The sequence below is a fragment of the Penicillium alfredii genome (genome assembly GCF_028826965.1).
Source record: "Penicillium alfredii strain IBT 34128 chromosome Unknown utg000010l_segment0_segment0, whole genome shotgun sequence".
In the NCBI taxonomy this organism is placed as follows: domain Eukaryota; kingdom Fungi; phylum Ascomycota; class Eurotiomycetes; order Eurotiales; family Aspergillaceae; genus Penicillium; species Penicillium alfredii.
The window spans coordinates 1,765,123-1,782,918 of NW_026622707.1; the positions used below are offsets into that span (position 1 = coordinate 1,765,123).

At 48.6% G+C, this 17,796-nt stretch overlaps 9 protein-coding genes across 9 annotated transcripts; 5 read left to right on the top strand and 4 right to left on the bottom strand.

Annotated features, from left to right (window-relative positions):
- Positions 1–129: 129 nt before the first annotated feature.
- Positions 130–964, bottom strand: NUU61_008228 (DASH complex subunit DAM1; the record flags this gene model as incomplete). Its single annotated transcript, XM_056658753.1, has 4 exons — positions 130–322; positions 403–454; positions 533–584; positions 647–964. The coding sequence occupies 4 exons, from the start codon at positions 962–964 to the stop codon at positions 130–132; spliced, it is 615 nt and encodes a 204-aa protein (XP_056509046.1).
- Positions 965–1,352: 388 nt separating this feature from the next.
- On the top strand, positions 1,353–3,235 carry NUU61_008229 (CRAL-TRIO domain-containing protein; the record flags this gene model as incomplete). Its single annotated transcript, XM_056658754.1, has 4 exons — positions 1,353–2,447; positions 2,494–2,535; positions 2,585–2,684; positions 2,736–3,235. 4 exons carry the CDS (start codon positions 1,353–1,355, stop codon positions 3,233–3,235), a joined length of 1,737 nt encoding a protein of 578 aa, XP_056509047.1.
- A 274-nt stretch (positions 3,236–3,509) lies between these two features.
- On the bottom strand, positions 3,510–4,577 carry NUU61_008230 (HIT family protein; the record flags this gene model as incomplete). Its single annotated transcript, XM_056658755.1, has 5 exons — positions 3,510–3,617; positions 3,706–3,813; positions 4,032–4,100; positions 4,272–4,354; positions 4,487–4,577. Coding segments are annotated over 5 exons (459 nt in total), but the record flags the coding sequence as incomplete, so codon positions are not given.
- A 3,920-nt stretch (positions 4,578–8,497) lies between these two features.
- NUU61_008231 (uncharacterized protein) lies at positions 8,498–8,901 on the top strand (the record flags this gene model as incomplete). Its single annotated transcript, XM_056658756.1, has 2 exons — positions 8,498–8,681; positions 8,750–8,901. The coding sequence occupies 2 exons, from the start codon at positions 8,498–8,500 to the stop codon at positions 8,899–8,901; spliced, it is 336 nt and encodes a 111-aa protein (XP_056509049.1).
- A 690-nt stretch (positions 8,902–9,591) lies between these two features.
- NUU61_008232 (complex I NDUFA9 subunit family protein) lies at positions 9,592–11,202 on the top strand (the record flags this gene model as incomplete). Its single annotated transcript, XM_056658757.1, has 8 exons — positions 9,592–9,740; positions 9,806–9,948; positions 10,007–10,101; positions 10,161–10,252; positions 10,307–10,448; positions 10,505–10,663; positions 10,711–11,049; positions 11,104–11,202. 8 exons carry the CDS (start codon positions 9,592–9,594, stop codon positions 11,200–11,202), a joined length of 1,218 nt encoding a protein of 405 aa, XP_056509050.1.
- Positions 11,203–12,009: 807 nt separating this feature from the next.
- NUU61_008233 (uncharacterized protein) lies at positions 12,010–12,275 on the bottom strand (the record flags this gene model as incomplete). The annotated part of the gene is made up of 2 exons (XM_056658758.1): positions 12,010–12,152; positions 12,203–12,275. The coding sequence occupies 2 exons, from the start codon at positions 12,273–12,275 to the stop codon at positions 12,010–12,012; spliced, it is 216 nt and encodes a 71-aa protein (XP_056509051.1).
- Positions 12,276–12,388: 113 nt separating this feature from the next.
- NUU61_008234 (uncharacterized protein) lies at positions 12,389–12,776 on the bottom strand (the record flags this gene model as incomplete). The annotated part of the gene is made up of 2 exons (XM_056658759.1): positions 12,389–12,641; positions 12,706–12,776. The coding sequence occupies 2 exons, from the start codon at positions 12,774–12,776 to the stop codon at positions 12,389–12,391; spliced, it is 324 nt and encodes a 107-aa protein (XP_056509052.1).
- Positions 12,777–14,224: 1,448 nt separating this feature from the next.
- NUU61_008235 (GFA family protein) lies at positions 14,225–14,558 on the top strand (the record flags this gene model as incomplete). The annotated part of the gene is made up of 2 exons (XM_056658760.1): positions 14,225–14,290; positions 14,367–14,558. The coding sequence occupies 2 exons, from the start codon at positions 14,225–14,227 to the stop codon at positions 14,556–14,558; spliced, it is 258 nt and encodes an 85-aa protein (XP_056509053.1).
- A 359-nt stretch (positions 14,559–14,917) lies between these two features.
- NUU61_008236 (uroporphyrinogen-III synthase HEM4) lies at positions 14,918–15,999 on the top strand (the record flags this gene model as incomplete). Its single annotated transcript, XM_056658761.1, has 2 exons — positions 14,918–15,230; positions 15,299–15,999. The coding sequence occupies 2 exons, from the start codon at positions 14,918–14,920 to the stop codon at positions 15,997–15,999; spliced, it is 1,014 nt and encodes a 337-aa protein (XP_056509054.1).
- Positions 16,000–17,796: the final 1,797 nt, after the last annotated feature.

Below are 17,796 nucleotides of genomic sequence, written 5' to 3' on the forward strand. Positions count from 1 at the left end.
CCTGATTTCTGGATCCCAGGTCACTCCCTGGAGAGTAGACTGGCGCAAGAAACAGTGCGCGGTGTTTCCCGTATTTCTGCTGATGTGTGTCGCAATGACTGACAGACAAGACACGGCGTAACTGCTTATTTACCGCGTTCCTCTCCCGCGAGGCAGTGCGCTGGGTCGAGCACCGCGAGCAGTGCCTCGGGTGGTGTACCGGCTGGTCGCCGCGCCACGACCTGTACCTCGTGAAGATGCTCGTGAGGGCGCAGAGTATTTGGAAGTTGGTTTGGAGGAGACGGTGCTCGGTGGGTTTTCGACAAAGGAGGTGTCCGTAGTCCTGCAATGCGCCAACCGGTCAATCTCAGAGCTCGCGACGGGTATCTGCTGATCTGCTGTTCACCCGCAGATCTTACTCACAAGAAAGTCATCTCGCCCTCATCTGCCGGTCGCATGGGTTCTGATTCCGCCTCTGGAGGAAGTTGTTAGCGAACATCGTCATCGAACAGCCCCTCAACCCCACGCCACGAGAAAACGGGACCCTCAATACCTTTCTCTGTCTCTGCCTGCTTGGCTTGTCGGAAAGAGTCGTTGATCGGAGCCTGTGGTGGTTTGTTTTAGCATCGTCGCACGTCATTCCCAGTCGACGCGTCTCTGATCATACCTCGGGGAAATCCACACAAAAGGCGTTCATATTCAACCCGTACAGAAAACTGGCGAAGCTCTCACTGAACCGCGTCAGGCTCTCGTGCATCAATTGCAGATGCATGAAGTTGGCCTCGAGGTCCGCCATGGAGTCGGCGAGCTCTGCGAATTGTGGCTCCAAGGTATTGATGGCGGGCTGTGTGTACCCTGCATTGCTGATGCTATTCCCATATCCATGTGCCTCCCGTAATGACGAGCGCGAGCTGGGGCGTAGAGGGGTTGTAGGCCGAGAGGAAGGTCGCGGACGCGACGAGGATCGAGGGGCCGGCGCATCCATTGCGACTTGTGAGAGTCGTGGGGGATTCCGTTCGAGCGCGGTGGGGACGCGAAGGTGGGCCGAGAAGAGCACTGCGAAACGGAAGATTCGGTTAAAGAAACAAAGTGGGTTGGGCAGTTGACGCTGATCCCCCGGACATTGGAGGACCTCACACGAGGGAAAGACTATGACCATAAAACATCGACTGTAGACCGAGACAGCGGGTTGTAGATCTAATCAAGATCGAGCGATACAGGCAATTGTTACTATTCATTCGAAAGATCTCTTCCCCACAGATCACCGTCATCGTGATTTTGAGGGAATCCACTCGCCTTCTCCGATCTTCCGTCCCAATTCCCCTTTCAACTTTCTTCTTGCCTGGACTATCCCAGTCGATTGAGTCCTGCACATGCGTGCTTGTCTGCTTCTTCGCCGTCGCCTCTGCTCCTCGGCCAAACCCCCCTGTGCTCTGGGACACATCTCCGACTACGCTCCCCGGTCCAATCCACTCGCGCGACCGTACTCCACCTGCTCGTCATCAACAGAGCCGAAGAAGGCGTCCTCTTTCTGGACAATCACATTCACTCTGTTGGCCGTTGGCGGAAGTGCTTGGCTCCAGGATAAATACTTCAATTCCAAGCAAGACTCGTCCGCAATCTCTCCCTCGTGCCCCCCTCCGCAAGAACCGTTCCTCGGAGTCATCGACACTCTCAAGACCATGCCCACTGAACCCGCCCCCGGCACCATCGGGAACCTCACCCCTGAGCAAGAGGTCAAGCTCCAGGAGTTTTGGGTCCTCGCCCTCAAGGTCTTTGGGGTGAATCTGGACGGCCTCGAGCCCGCTGGCAAGGCCAAGGGCACCGGCGACGCTGCGCCCCCCAGCCCGACTCAGGATAAGAAGAAGTCCAAGCGCCGGTGGGGGCTCTGGGGTCGCGGTAATGATGATGATGATGACACCAAGAGCGTTGCGTCAGAGGACGGCATCGCCTCGAGCTTGGCCTCGATCAACATCACCGATGGAGACGACAAGTACGGCCAGTCCAAGGAATTCCAACAAGCCCTAATGGACCTGTCGCCGGAGGAGATCAGAACCGCCTTTTGGAACATGGTGAAGCATGACAACCCGGACGCTCTGCTGCTGCGGTTCCTGCGTGCACGCAAGTGGGATGTCAAGAAGGCTCTGGTCATGTTTATCTCCACGATGCGGTGGCGGTTACAGGACGTGCATGTCGACGACGATATCATGGCCAATGGCGAAGCCCTTGCTCTAAAGCAGTCCAAGAGCTCCGACCCGGCCGAGAAGAAGAAGGGCGAGGACTTTTTGTTCCAGATGCGCATGGGCAAGAGTTTCCTGCACGGCGTCGACCGCTTCGGCCGTCCGATCTGTGTTGTCCGCGTGCGGCTACACCGCGCATCCGATCAGGACGTCGAGGCGCTGGAGCGGTTTACAGTCTACACCATTGAGACGGCGCGCTTGTTGCTGGCGCCTCCCGTTGAGACGGCGGTAAGTCTCCTACAGCTTGTTTGACAATCGCATCTAACCCGACAAGACAATTATCTTCGATATGACCGACTTTGCATTGGCCAACATGGTAAGTTTCTCCCTTGGGTTGTCTTTTGTTCGGTGCTGATTCCCACCAGGACTATACCCCCGTGAAATTTATGATCAAGTGCTTCGAAGCCAATTACCCCGAGTCCTTAGGATCCGTGCTCATCCACAAAGCGCCTTGGATTTTCTCCAGTCCGTAACTCACCCCTCACAAATTCCGGGTTTTTCTAACGCGGTCTGCAGGTATCTGGAGCATCATCAAGGGCTGGCTCGATCCCGTAGTGGCCGCCAAGATCCACTTCACCAAAAACCGCGAAGATATCGAAGCCTTCATTCCCCCGGACCGCATCATGAAGGAGCTCGAAGGCGACGAGAACTGGGAATACAAGTATGAGGAAGTCAAGGAGAAGGAGAACCCTCTAATGGAAGACACGGGATCCCGGGACGAGTTGATCACCCAGCGCCAGGCGCTCGCCAAGCAAGTCCAGGACATTACGCTGGAGTGGATCCGCGCCAGCTTCAAGAAGGAGACCGATGCTGCGTCTGCTGCGCAGGAGAAGCGCAACGGTTTGGTCGATCAGCTGCGCAAGCAATACTGGGAGCTCGACCCGTATATCCGGGCTCGGTCTCTGTATGACCGAACCAATGTGATCAAGGATAACGGGAAGATCGAGTTCTATCCGGGTGCTGGGCAGAAAGATGACAAGGCAGGAAAGAAGGCCAGCACTGAAGCAACTGCATGATCACTGGGGTTTGGTGTGTCTGTCTGTGATCTCGAACTATGTGGCCAGGTATGGGTTGTAGTATATACGGCATTGGTTCTGTTCCGAATCTCAGCTAGAGAATATAGGATCGACTTAGAACAAAAGATTTGACATTCTACATTCATAGGCATGTCCCACGGACACCGGTCAAACACTACTACGTCAGGGACAGACAGGTTCAGTCTTAACCGATTGATACTTGTATCGCTAGAGAAACATGCCATTGATATTGACACACGAGTAAAGACCAGATTTACATCTTCGCCTTGATCTCCTCGTGCAGAGCCTTGAGTTTGTCCATATCAGTAGCCTGGTTAGGCCAACCAATGCTCATACCTTCCTTTTCGTTGGGCTTGGGGATCTACTTAGGGCGTCAGCATAGCTACAGTAGAACTTGTGGAACCACCACCGCATAAAAAAAAGGGAGGTCGAAATGAGGGATAGCATACCATGTGGAAGTGAACGTGGTCAACCACCTGGTGCGCAATGCGCCCGTTGTTCTGGAGGATATTGAAGTCCTGGGCGCCGGTCGCGAGGGCGATCTTCTTTGCCACGGGCTGCGGAGAATCATTAGCCATATGAATTTCTCTTCTCGAATGTAGTTTCCAGCGTCTCCGTCATTTGTCGACAGGTTCAAGTCCAAGGACCTTGTGGGCGCCGAGGTAGACCCATGTCGATCGGGACATAACCTTCTTTCTTTCTCTCTTTCTCTCTTCTTCCACACTTTCACACATCTCGAACCACAACCATCCACCCTGGTTGATGGGGAACGTACCAAGATCTCGAGCAGGTCATCGTCGGGAATATCGGTGAGCTTTGCGCCATGGAACTTGGGGATCACGAGCTGTTTTCAACGAAGCTGTCAGCTTTGATTGCTCATCTCAATTCGATTCTTTCCATTGATCGCGGTCCAATATACTGCCACCACATAACCCAGTGTGTATTGGCGACCACAGCATCGAAATGACCGAGAGGACGCGCCCGTGCGGGGAAAACAACCGGGGGAGAAACTCACCGCATGGCCACGGCTGAGCGGCTGGATATCCAGGAAAGCAAAGACCTTGTCGCTCTCGAAGAGCTTGAAGGAAGGGATATCACCTGTTGTGCAACGGGGGTGTGTTTATATTAGCAACAGCACTCTTCACCAGATGTATCTCGGGCGGTATGACCACAGGACATGTTTTCAAGGGAGGGGAATTGAGAGCTAGTTTCGGTGTAGCATGAGCATACCCTTGACAATCTTGCAGAAGATACAAGCAGCCGACGACATGGTGAGTGTGGGGGTGGTCGATAGAGATTGTTTTTCGCCAGGTAATGAAGAGCTACCAGAAAACTGAAGTCATCGATGATGCGGGGTTGAAAAGAAGAATAAGAAATAAGAATAAAAGAATAAGCGTAATGTGGTGGTTGCTGGACTCGAACTCGGGCCTGTGGGTGGGACAAATACCCCCTTATGTAGGACATTAAGTCGCAACTGGCGAGGAGTGGGACAAGCTAGCTCAGAACCCATTTCTTGCCTTTTACCAGAGATGGCCGTGGCCTGCCCACTATACTCCTCTTCTCAATCTTTGGATCGTCCACGCGACACAGCAGTCGTTTTTTTTTTTTTTTTTTTTTGTTTTAGTTTCAATAATTTAATTTGCTCTTCTCATTATATTCTCTCTTTTTTGATTTTTTTCGGTCGCTGGAAGGGGGTTTTCGAGGTGGTAAATAATTTTGGTGCGTGTGTTTAATGGGGAAACCGGCAGTGTGCATACCCTGCCTCGGCCACTATTGGCAGGTTACGACGGACTAAGCTGCTGTTTCGTTTCGGACCAAGAATTTCATGAATATTATATTCTAGAATTTTTTTGAGAATGGGTTGAGTGTGGAGGATTTTAAAAGGTCACCTTCACCCTAAGCACAAGGTCACTTTTGATGGTGTTGGGAGGTCCTGAAGACCATTGAGTGAAATCCTCCCTCCTCGACGACAGCATCATGTCCCCTGCATTAGAGAGGCGTGGGCTTTTCCTCAACCTTAAGGAGATATTTTTGTGTCATGTGTGCTTTAAAACCTCCAGCATTATCATTTACTATGGTACTTATTCATGGGAATTTGGTGCCATGAGCCTATAATGGCAAGATAGATATACTAATTTTTTTTTTTTTCTTTTTCTTTTTCTTTTATTGATATGAGTTATTTTTGCGACTTTGGTCCGTTAACAAGGGGTGGCTGGCCTAATGGTAAGGCGCTTGATTTCGGCTCTGATTCTCAAGAGATTGCAGGTTCGATCCCTGCGTCACTCAATTTTTTTTTACTTCATTTGTATATTTAAATAAAATAGTACACCTCTCTAGATCCTAATTAGTCTCTTTTTATACTTAACTTATTCGCACAGAATTTGTAATGACTTTTTGGGTTGAGTATCAGTCTTTATGGTCTACTTAATATATATATATATATATATATACATACTCTGCCCCAGTTCTGTGACCCAAGGCTGGGGTCGGACGTGCCCCCTGGTAGAACTTACTAATGAGGCCGGCCGGCCTTCAGCAACCTCACAAGTCAAGAGCTAGATGAGAGTAAAAAAAAGGGCTGATCAGACCCTTCAGAGTGTGAGTCTATATAGTATCGACTTTAGCATTGTCACTTATCAGGTAGCGAAACAACCGGGCGAGGGCACGCATAGATTCCAGCCAATCCTTCTTCACAAACACATTGTAGCCTCGCGTGAATTTCAATTCAAAAATATCCTCCTTTGAGCATCCATGGGATCAAACCCTAAAAATAGCATCGGCAGTGAAATGCCCACGGGCAATGTGGAGATGGGAACCATGAATTCCTAGCACGAAGCCTTCCTGGTCCTGCAAACCTATGCCGGGTATACTAAGATTCTGAGCAAGCTGTCCCAGCATCACACTCAAGGTTTCTGTGAGATATTGGCTTCAGGCCTGTCCTTAGAACCTCTGCTGCATATCAGGAAGAGAACCATGAGTATGATCTGGGGATTGACTCACGCTAGTATAAGAGATGATGGGTATGCCTTGTCGCGAACCAACCGTCACGGCACTGTCTGCTCGACTAGCGAATTGTTCACCGTTGACCACGTATTTCATCTTCCATCCTGTTATGGGGAAGCTAAGAGAATTGTGTCAAGATTCGTATCGCACGAAATAGCCGTAGAGAAAGATCACATACTAGAGTTTCGGGCCTTTCTTGTCTTCCAGGAGCAGATAAACCATTTGCATAAGCAGCCTTAATATTATAGCCTGATTTCTGACCAGGTCACGAAAATGCTCTCGCCTCGGCATCTTCCAGCTTTTTTTGGGGCAAGGAAATGGTCTCCTCGGGCTCTTATGGCGTTGGTGATTGCCGCGTCGTCAGACTCCCGGTCTTCAGTCATGCCCCAAGCTCGAGGGTTTGTAAAATCGGTCAGAAGGCTTTGGAAAAAGTCACGGAAAATGATGTATTTTTTCGTTCGTCCAATGATCATCGGTCCATTTCATCTTCGGTTGCGATGTCCGAATTCTGGAACATCTCCGGGATGAGTCTCTTTACATCCTTGTCTGTGATGACGGCGTCAGTAAGATGAATAACACCGTCATAATTGGCTTTAATTCTTTTTGTTTTATACCTTCCTGTTAGATGTCGACCAGTCTTGGGATCAAGTTATCGGGATCAACGATAGTAGAATGAATCGTTGCAGACATGGTGCAGAAAGTAAATGCTGGTCGAGATCAGTATCACATTTCAGCTGGGGAATGTAGAAATATACGCGGGAGAGTTAGAAGAGTTTGATTGAAGAGTCGACCCTGGTCTTCTGAGGGTTACCTGAGGGAAGGGTAGTTTCTGCGCCGGATTAATTTTACATCGATGTGCTCCAGTTCTATCTCTCCTTGTATTGGGGATAGTGCCAATACTAGATATAATACAGTAATATCATTGAAAAGAAGAGCATGACTATTTCATTCCCATTAATTTTCTTTTCTTGGCCATACTGATCTCCCAGTACACATATTAGGAACTGCAATATCGTATGTGAACTATCGCTTGAGGTATCCAGCAGAGCTCTGATTAAAATGAGAACCATATCACAATTATTTTCAAACAATCCAGGCATTTACAGTATAGGAATATACGAACGCAGCGAAACAATTTCCTAATCATAGTTTCTTAGCGCCCGCTAAACATTGAAGAAAGAGGACCTAGGGATTAGAGACGTCTCCTATTGCCCCCTAAGCGAAGCGAGGGTCAGCGGCTTCTGTGAAATCCATTCCCATTCCACTATAGCACAACACAAGGGTAATGCGCAGTGCGGCTCTATTGATAAAATATACCTCCTCCCAATCTCACTTTGGCTCTTCATATACCACTCGTAACTAAGCCCCAGCTGTCTTCTCTCGCTTTGTAAAGATCATCTGAAGTGACTCCAATGCGAAGTAAAGGTATCCTTCGATTGCGTGTCGAATGCCACCCCATCCTCACCAGACGCCAACGCAATATCAAACTCCATTGCAATACGGTGTAATACCCCTCGCATCTGGAGCAGAGCCAGCTGCTTTTTGGAACAGGAATAGGGGTTTTAGATATGCAAGCTAGCCTCTCGGCATAACCGAGCAATAAAAACTTGAATGCCGTAGCATGTGCATGCACAGAAATAGATAACTTACCTATCAGGAAAGAATATTACGCCTGCTCATCAAGCCAGATCCTTTCCCTCATCTGGCCATCGCTCTGGCAGGAAGTCGGACGCCCGTTCAAAGTACCTCCTGATATGTCTGAATAGCCGGTATGCATTCCATGGGGGCCCTTGTCGCACTCGGACACGGAGATCGCACATATGCATGGATGACGCAGCTTATGCTGGGCATACGAAGAGATGTTTATATGATAGGTGTAGAAATTGTCGTAACCAGAACATAAGGATCCAGAAATAAATTGAGTCAAACGACGTGGATAAACCCCAGTCAGCCTTGCTGTTCTCTCTGAGCCTTGAAACGCCAGGCTGGAGCCTCCATCTTGGCAGCTTGCAAGGCATACGGAGATTTGATGGGGCGACGGGGTATAGCATAGTGCTATTGGACCATGTTGGAAACAGCCCCCTGGGCCTTGTTGGTAGAACAACCTCTTGTAGAGGAAGTCTACAGTACAGTAGAAAAGACCTACCTCCCTGGGGTATAAAAGCATGAAAACCACCCCCTGGGCTTACGTCTTTCCAGCTCTACGATATTCACATACTCCCCACTGCAGCCTTCACAATGCAGTTTCTCGCCACTGCTCTTCTTCTTGCATCCTCTCTTCTTGGAGTGGTGCAATCATCTGTAACGGTCAAGACCAAGGACGACGGTCAATGCTATCTCCACCTCGACATTCTTGGCTGCGACACTGACACTGATGTCTTGGGACACACACAACCTTCTGGTAGCTCGCACTGCTGGTTCCGTATGTCTTCCCCGCCACCGCATCTTTGATGGCTTGAGCTGTGCTAACACCATGACCGCGAACTCCAGCGAGCTCCAAATGGAGCTATTGTGATCTGGATGGAGAGTTGGATCAACCTCAAGGCTCTCCTTTCGCAACCTTGAAAGTTACACCCAAGGGTGGATCGGAGACGACCTGCGCCCTGGATGCTCATGAGAATGTGTCATCTTGTGACATTTAGGATGTGTGCTGGAACATGAATGTGGCGGCTTCGCTCATTGGGGCGTCATGAGAAAACACCACCTGAACTAGGAGTGGAATTGCATCCCAGTTAATTTGAAGCAAATCGGTGAACATTTTGTTATATCGATCCAAGATATATCCTCCCTGCTTGTAAACATGGTGTCCGAGACCATTGGTCATTGCGATGAAATGCGAGGATAGGGTGGTTGCTTCGGCAAAATTTTCCGTACCGTCGACCTCGATGAAGAAATTGTAGATAAAACTGGATCTGAAAAGGGTGAATCTGCCTGTCTGCTGATCTCATAGAATACCTCATCAAGACATCCTCCACCAGACTATGAGTTGTGCGCATCGCAAAGCAGGCCATCGAAGACGACCAGGCCATCCAATCACAGAGGTTGTGTTGTCAGATGTGGGCTGGGGTGTTGCACCTCTGCGGTTGCTGCGGTGCTGCGCACAAAGCCCATTGACTATGATAAATTGAGATGCTCCAAAAATCTTGACCCAAGTCGAAACAGATCGATCAAGTCGAGGGTAAAAGAAGAGCAAGTCATTGAAGCACAAAAACAAGGTGAAGGGGTGGTGTCCGGATTGGGATTAGCGCCAAGTCCCGTGCTGGACTTCCTGCGAAAGCCCCGTCGCTGCCATCACCACTCTCCCCTCCTTTGTCATTCCCCCATCCACGGCCATGCAGAAGTCCCGGGCCATGCATTCTGTCCTGGGGCAGAGGGCCTTTGTCCCTGCCCCTCGGGTCCAGGTTCAATTCCAACGCCGTTACCTCCAGGATGTCTCCATCACTCGAACGGGAAAGCCCATCTTGAAGGTCCAGGGTGGCCGGTAAGCAGTCAATTGCATGGGAATTGAAGTGTATTGCTTTGAATGCTAATGCGCGGTGTTTGTAGCTCGTCTCTCGGAGGTAGCTCTACCCTTTTTGCTTCGTTTTTCGCCTCGGATATGCGATCGGCTCACATCTTGATTCTAGGTCACACTGCCACGGTTTTCGGTGCTACGGGTTTCTTGGGTCGATACATTGTCAACAAGCTCGGTATGTTGAGGATTTGGAAAGGAGAGAATGCCAGGATATAGGACTGATGGCTCCGCAGCCACCCAGGGATGCACAGTGGTCGTCCCCTACCGCGAGGAGATGATGAAGAGACACTTGAAGCCAACGGGTGATCTGGGACGGGTGAACTTCATTGTACGAGAGCTATTTTCGCCATTGTCTCAGCAAAATTTGCTTTTCTGACTCCGCCCTAGGAATACGACCTGCGCAACACCCAGTCCATCGAGGAGAGCGTCCGTCACTCCGACATCGTCTACAACCTTGTCGGTCGCCAATACCCTACGAAGTGAGTGATCATCAGAGCTAGACGGGGTCTGAATGTTCCATTGACAATGCTCAGGAACTTCACCTACGAGGACGTTCATGTTGACGGTGCCGAGCGCATCGCCGAGGCGGTCGCCAAATATGATGTGGACCGATTTGTCCATGTTTCATCTTACAATGCGCGCAAGGACTCGCCGTCGGAGTACTTTGCCACCAAGGTCGGTTCATATATTACTGTTGTTCAGGTACGGAACATGCTAAAGAAAGTTCACAGGGATGGGGAGAGGAAGTCGTCCGCTCCATCTACCCCGAGACGACGATTGTGCGCCCTGCCCCAATGTTCGGTTTCGAAGACAACCTCCTCCACAAACTGGCTGGCGTCACCAACCTGTTTACTGCCAACCACATGCAGGAGCGTTTCTGGCCGGTTCACGTAAGTTTCCGCGATATGACTCGGCGAGCCTCCACTGACGTATCTAGGCAATTGATGTCGGCCGCGCCCTGGAGCGGATGCTGCACGATGACAGCACTGTTGGCCAGACGTACGAGCTGTACGGCCCCAAGAATTACTCGACGGCCGAGATTGCCGAGCTTGTCGACCGTGAGATCATCAAGAACCGCCGTCACCTCAACGTCCCCAAGGCCATTCTCAAGCCTATGGCCTACTACCTCAACAAGTACATTTGGTGGCACACCACCTCCGCGGACGAGGTGGAGCGTGAGTTCATGGACCAGGAGATCGACCCGGAGGCCAAGACATTCAAGGATCTGGGCATTGAGGAGACCGCCGATCTTGCCGACCTGACCTTCCACTACCTGGTATGTGTACTCGATATTCCCAAGTAGGATATATATAAGCTAACAACTGCACAGCAAGGATACCGCAGCGCCTCGTACTACGACCTTCCTCCGGCCACGGAGCGCGAGCGTCGCGAGGAGAAAAAGTACCTGCATGTGCTGGACGACCAGTAGTCTGTTGATTTAATTTGTACATAAGCCTGTCCTAGACTCAATTCTTTCCTTGTGTTGTCAACCATTCCCGTAAATCATTCTGCCGACCCTGGCTTCGCCCAGGCAGCTTTGGACGTAGTAGAGAATAAAAATAAGATTTTAAGGCCTTTTTAACTCATTTTTAACTTACTCAATATATAGATAGCTATTTTACTACTGCTATCATTATTTTTTAATCCGTTTTCCAGTCAGTTTTCCAATCCTTTTTCCAATCCTTTGTAAACCCCTATATCCCCCTTTCTTCTATATGTATCCTGATCAAGTAAACCAGGTCACTCAAACGCTAAGAAATAAATAGGGAGTTGTTTCGCTGCGGTCACATGTTCTTATATTATAAATTAGGACAATTATTTGGGCTGTGTTTATGTTCGAGTCCTTTCATGTCAAGCAATCAATCCAAGACTCTCTAAGCCATCTCTTGTAGTCCAATAGGCTTGCTCAAGAAGTAACGAGCAAACAGCTTCCCGGGTGCACCGGCATCTTCCTCAAAGCTGAAAAGCGGCGAGTATTGTAATCAGAACGTTTCCCTCAAACGGGCTTGAGTGATCCGAGTATGTTTGACACCCATGTAAGAAACAAGAAGGACCTATCGGCAATAATTTGCAGGGGAAATTTGTTTACAGATAGTCCCATTATAGAAACTCACTGGATACATGGGATTGTGTTGATGCAGCTTCGTCAATGACCGAGCCGCCATAAAGATGAAGATTGCTCTGAGCTCATGAAGCGTCAGACTTTGGTCTTGTGTGGTTGAATTGACCCGAGCTGTCATCGCGAGCATCGCGTGAGACAGAGGCGATTCAGCGGAAGCATCTTCATATTGGCCATAGACTCTCCAGCTGGGCCGAGAACGACCAGAGGGAGACTCAATCCAATCGTGCACAAAGGGGAGTCGATCGGCACATCTGGCTCTGGTGATTGTTAGATTTTACCTATCGAATTCCATCAATGTATTGCTTACCTTCACGGCCACTGGAAATGACCCAGATGGTTGTACAAGGAACAACACCCCGGCAGTCCTTCTCTTGGAACATGGCAAACAAGACTGTCGAAATAGTCTCTGATCTCGCGGGTGTTGTCTCTGAAGTTAAAATCACTCGTGCGATCATACCACTGAACGCTGGATTCGTATCTACTGAGTGCATACTCAAATAGCTCTTCCTCGTCGAGATATAGGACCGGGGTCCTCCATCAAGCTCTTGAGAGTGTCTTTCAAGCACTGGTCCCAGTCCGGATCAGGATTCAGTTGCGGCAGCTCATAAATGACAACATAACCGATATCATTTTCGCTGTCATATCCCTGCCTCTCGCATGCCTCTTGAGAGATCGGGTACTTTTCCAGAATACTCTTTTCTGCGGGCTGGAAGAACGACGGCACGAATTTAAGAAGGCCCGTGTCACTGAGACCAACCTGGGTGGCGTGAACACCTAGTTTTTGAAGAATAGTATCGGGTGGGAAGTCACAGTGGAGATTTGAGCTCTTTGCAGAGGTGCATGATGGCTTTGCGACGATGGCATCGGATTTCTGCGTCCATCGTAGCGAGGAATTTCGAGCTTGGGGGGGGGGGGGATGGAAAGGAAAGTTCAAGGGAGAAGAAAAGTAGATAAAGTTGTCACTTTTTAAGTGTCTGGAGGAATTAAATAAATTGGATGAAGTATGAAAACTAAGATTTGTAAGATGGTAAGGAAGCAATATGATAATCGACATCACTGAAAGGGTTAAGTTGCTTTTATATACCAGGGTTCAATAAGTGTTACGTAGACTGACATCGAGCAAGACCTACGACTACACTTCGAGTAGCCTCTGTCTTGCCCTGTGGATTCGACACTGTAAATAAGATTAGAAGAAGTAGGGGGAAATTACCCAGAAATATCTTAAAAACCATCAAAAGACTGTATATTCAACTTCTATTTTGATCTCTAAGAAAGCTCTTTACAGAGACGGACTATACCTCTAGTCTATTTTATATCTATTAATGCCTACCTTATTTAGCTTAATAATAAAGGGAATCTAATCTTTTAAGCATAATAGCTCGTAGGAAACCTTCAGCTCATACTAGTCCTGATATATTTTATTAGTGTAGATCTAATATACTTATAGGTCAAATAAAAGGTTTACAGTCAAGAATTATTATGTATAAAATAGAGCAGTAGTCGTTTTTTATTTTATATATTTTATATATATATATTTTTTAAATTCTATAACTCTACAATTTTACCAGCTAATATAAATTGAATATAAGGGTGAATAGTTGGATATAAATATCTCTATTCTCCACTCTTACCTTTTTCCTTCTTATGACTCCCAATTTCCCAGTCGTCTGGGGTGGGCGGAGGGCGGCCCGCTTGGCCGCCCTCCCTGTGACCACTGCGACTGCCGGCCCCAGGCAATGGCCGGAAGGCATCTCCCACCACCCGTTCCTCTCCTCTTCCCCCCCCCCCCCCGGTTTGTAAATAGATCTCTTCTCTTCTCTTCACTTCTCTTTTTGTTTGGGTTGTGTGTCTCTAGTGTTTTTTTTTTCCGGTGGGAGAAATTTTTTGTGTTCTGTTTTTTAAACGAAGCAATTCCCAGAGTCTGTCACAACTTTCTCGTAACCAGTAATTCGAAGATTCTTTGAGGGCTATGCTCGATTAACGTATTTCTTAACTCCTATGGAAATTAACCGCGCTACTAAAAAAACAGCATCCAAAGTAGACCGTCGCCAGGTACTATAGCAAACTATGGTGCTCTCCCACTTGGGACCGGTGTCATACTGGCTAGTGTTGAGCTTATTGTATGAAGTGGCGATGCTACACAGGCCACAATAAGGCCTAAGAGATCTACAAAAACACAGATATGGCTGTTCATAGCTTTGCCCAACACCCGTTTGTTGGGGCCAACCGTCTCGTGCTTAGTCAAACCATCGTGGACGTCTCCAGGCATCTATAAAATCCCCGAGTTTGGTTTCTTTTGTATCACAAGGGAGCATTGCACTCGATGAGAATGGCTGTTGGCGGCTGTTTCTGCGGCAAAGTCCGAATCCAATATAGTGGCCAACCTATAGCGTCGGTTAGTTTCATTTGACATGATTCAAGTCTCTTTGCTATGAGCTATAATCTAATTCCATCTTACTCTTTTTTGTTAGGGACTATGCTACTGTCTTGATTGTCGCAAACTGACCGGATCCGCCTATTCCTACAATTTCATCGTCGACAATACCCAATTGACTATCACTGGCAGTCCGAAAGAAGTGGCCAAAACATCGGATAGTGGAAATCATATCAGGAATTATTTCTGTCCGGACTGTGGTCTGTATATGATAAGACCAGAACTCTAGTGACAATATCTGACGAGAGTGATGCAGGCACGCCGCTATATGGACGGAAAATGAAGTCTCCCGAGGTTTTCGCCGATATTACCATAGTGCGGGCAGGAATCTTTGATGACATTGGCATTTTGAATGAACAGAAACCCGAGGCCGAGCTATACACCACCAGGCGATTAGAGTGGATTAGTCCTATTCAAGGGGCTCATCAGTTTAGCGGTATGATGCCACTGCCATAAATTCAAGCATCGCATTAGGGCGTACAGAAGCTCCACCCATTCGTGGGGTAAATCCATCCGCTCTCCAACTCCACCTTATTCCTTTCCCTCCCCTTCTCTTCTCTTCTCTTCTCTTCTCGCTTTATACCAAACATGTCTACCCCAATCCTGCTACTCAAAACAAAATCTACCTCGCACGACGGATATGATGATTTCTTCTCCGCGCGTAACTACACTCCGTCCTTTATTCCGGTCCTGGAACACCGCTTCCACACTGTGAATCTCGCCCGCGTGCGGGGTCTGTTTGCCTCGGGTGCCTTTGGGAAGAGCTCCGACCAGGACCAGACCGATGGCAACCCCAATGGCAGTTCCAATGGCACTGCCAATGTCAGGTCGTATGGCGGCTTGATCTTCACCAGCCAGCGCGCGGTCGAGGGGCTCGCGCAGATGCTCGAGGCCGAGGGCCGTACGTTCCACACCACTACAAGCAGAAAAAAAACACCCACTAACCCTTAAATAACCTTGGAAAACCAGTTCCTCCACGCACCCGCTCCCTCCCGTTAATCCTCTACACCGTCGGCCCCGCCACAGCCCGCGCCCTCGGCACCGTGCGTGACGCCCACTTCCCACACGCCTCCATCCACGGCGCAGACGCCGGCAACGGCGAGAATCTGGCGCATATGATCCTGGACCACTACAATGCCCGCTTCGGAACATCTGCAGCGGGGCCAGATAATGCAAACACAAACACAAGCTCCAGCTCCAGCAGCAAACCAGCCCTCCTCTTCCTTGTCGGCGAACAGCGCCGCGACATCATCCCCAAGACTCTCATGGCCCCGTCCCTGTCCACGCAGGAGCGTGTAGATGTCGAGGAACTCGTGGTGTACGAGACGGGCGTCGTGGAGTCGTTTGAGCGCGATTTCCAGATTGCTGTCAGCGCTGCAAAGGACAGTGCGGCGCCGATTGTCTGGGTTGTGGTGTTCTCGCCGACGGGGTGTGATGCTATGCTCAAGGTTCTGGAGCTGGGATCTTTTGGGAATGCCAATGCTGGGGCTGGGACTGGGACTGGTGCTGGTAAGCGGCGTGTCTTTGTTGCGACTATCGGTCCGACGACGCGCGATCACTTGCGCAATAAATATGGGTTCGAGGCCGATGTGTGTGCGCAGGCGCCGAGTCCGGAGGGGGTGGGCGAGGGGATTGAGGCGTTTGTGAAGGGGTTGGAGACGGATTACTAGAGGTACTTGTTGGTGTGGTGCTTTGTTTTCTGTATATAGTTGTAGATCTGTATATACTCTTATGTCACTTAAGTTAGTTCTGGGTAGGAGAAGGGATGCCACCTCTTGAATCAAGCGAACGAGATGCCCTCTCTATGTTGCGTTGGGTACTTTCCTTCAGGCCCGAAGCTCGCCCTTGTGTTCGGCAGGTTTTTGATTCTGATTGGATGGTGAAATGGGCTCTGTCCGATTACGAGAGGATTCGCAATACTCAACACTAGCAAGGCTGTGCTATATAGACAATGAACACACCTGGACAGACTTGCGGACAACATATATAGGTCGACCCACAGGTCAACCTATAGGCGGGTGAAGATTATTTTGACCTATCCCGTGGGTCAATAGGTTAGCCTATTTAACCTATTAGGTCGATAATTTGTTTACTATATAACTTTTATAAATTATATAGTTCTTGGCTATAATTTTAGGTATTATATTTATTTTAAGCTTCGTCCGAAAGTACCATCCCAAAAAACAGTCAGGTACTTGCTTGAGGCAGTGAAAGTGAGCCAAATTGGTCTAAAAAGCCAGAGCCAGCCGAGTCTGGGGATTGTTGTATTCTGTACTCCTAATTATATCTTTCTTATCTAGTCGGTCTTATTAACTTTTTTCCTTTCCTCCATTTAGGAGTATGTTAGATGATACCCTTTATGTGAGTAATGGGCTAAATCTCAGGAACGGAAGTATATTGGATTTTCCCTCCGCTGCATTGACTGATTAAGGCGACTTAGGCACTACTCAAGTCCTCAAGAGACTCTTCCATACTAGAAGTACTAGTTGGTACTCTTAGGTTGTATCTGAATTTGATGCATCGTAGCCCTAATATGTTTATACCGTCTTGCCAAACCATGGATATTAATTAAAATGCAATTGCTGCGAGCACATAAGTGCAGTATACAAAGATGTTTCCCCGCCGGGAAACCGGGTATCCTAGCTGTGTTTGATCCATCTTGATCCCCTATTTCCGTCAAGATTTATGATTATTATTACCAGCAATGTTTCATTGGGTAAACAGCCAACCCCGCGTAAACAGGCCCCAAACCTAGAAAGAGGCTGATCCCAGATACGCCGGAATCAGTCCCGAAATGCGGGGAATGCCATGTATCACCCGGGATGGAAACCGAAACTACAGCCATCGCCAATTTTCTTTTCTGTGGGGGAACACACTGCTTGCAGAGAGCTAGCTTCAGCCACGCTTTGCCTTTTACAAAGGTATGTAGATCTTAATTCGCAATGCGTGGCAATGTTTTTGCAGATCTCGAAGTGTTGGGATATGATGAGAGTTGATGATCCGGAAAGGACCCGGTACGGAATCAACCCGGGTGCTTTCCACCACGAAATGAACCTTACTTGGTCTTCTTTGGTTGATACTTATAAATGTCGGGAAGGACTGTTGCTGCGATTTGAAAATGGATAAGAGGCAAGTTATATACATCGTACAACGTTTGCTCTAATGTCGTCCATCTCTTATATTCAGAAATGGGTTTTACTCATCCGAGTAATACAATTTCTCCTCACTGTTTCCATTTTTGCTCTAGCTTTATATGGTATGTTCGTCGCTACCTCTAACCTACGAAGAGAAAAAAAAAGACTAAACTTACTAGCAATAATTCCACTGCCATTTGAACATGTTACCGTCTTGATCCTTTTTACAAGCATCTGGACTGGGATGATCGTCATTCCATCTGCCTCTTTAGTACCACTTTACTTGCAAAAGTGGGCATGTCCAGTGACTCTGGTCATCGAGGCAGTAGCTTT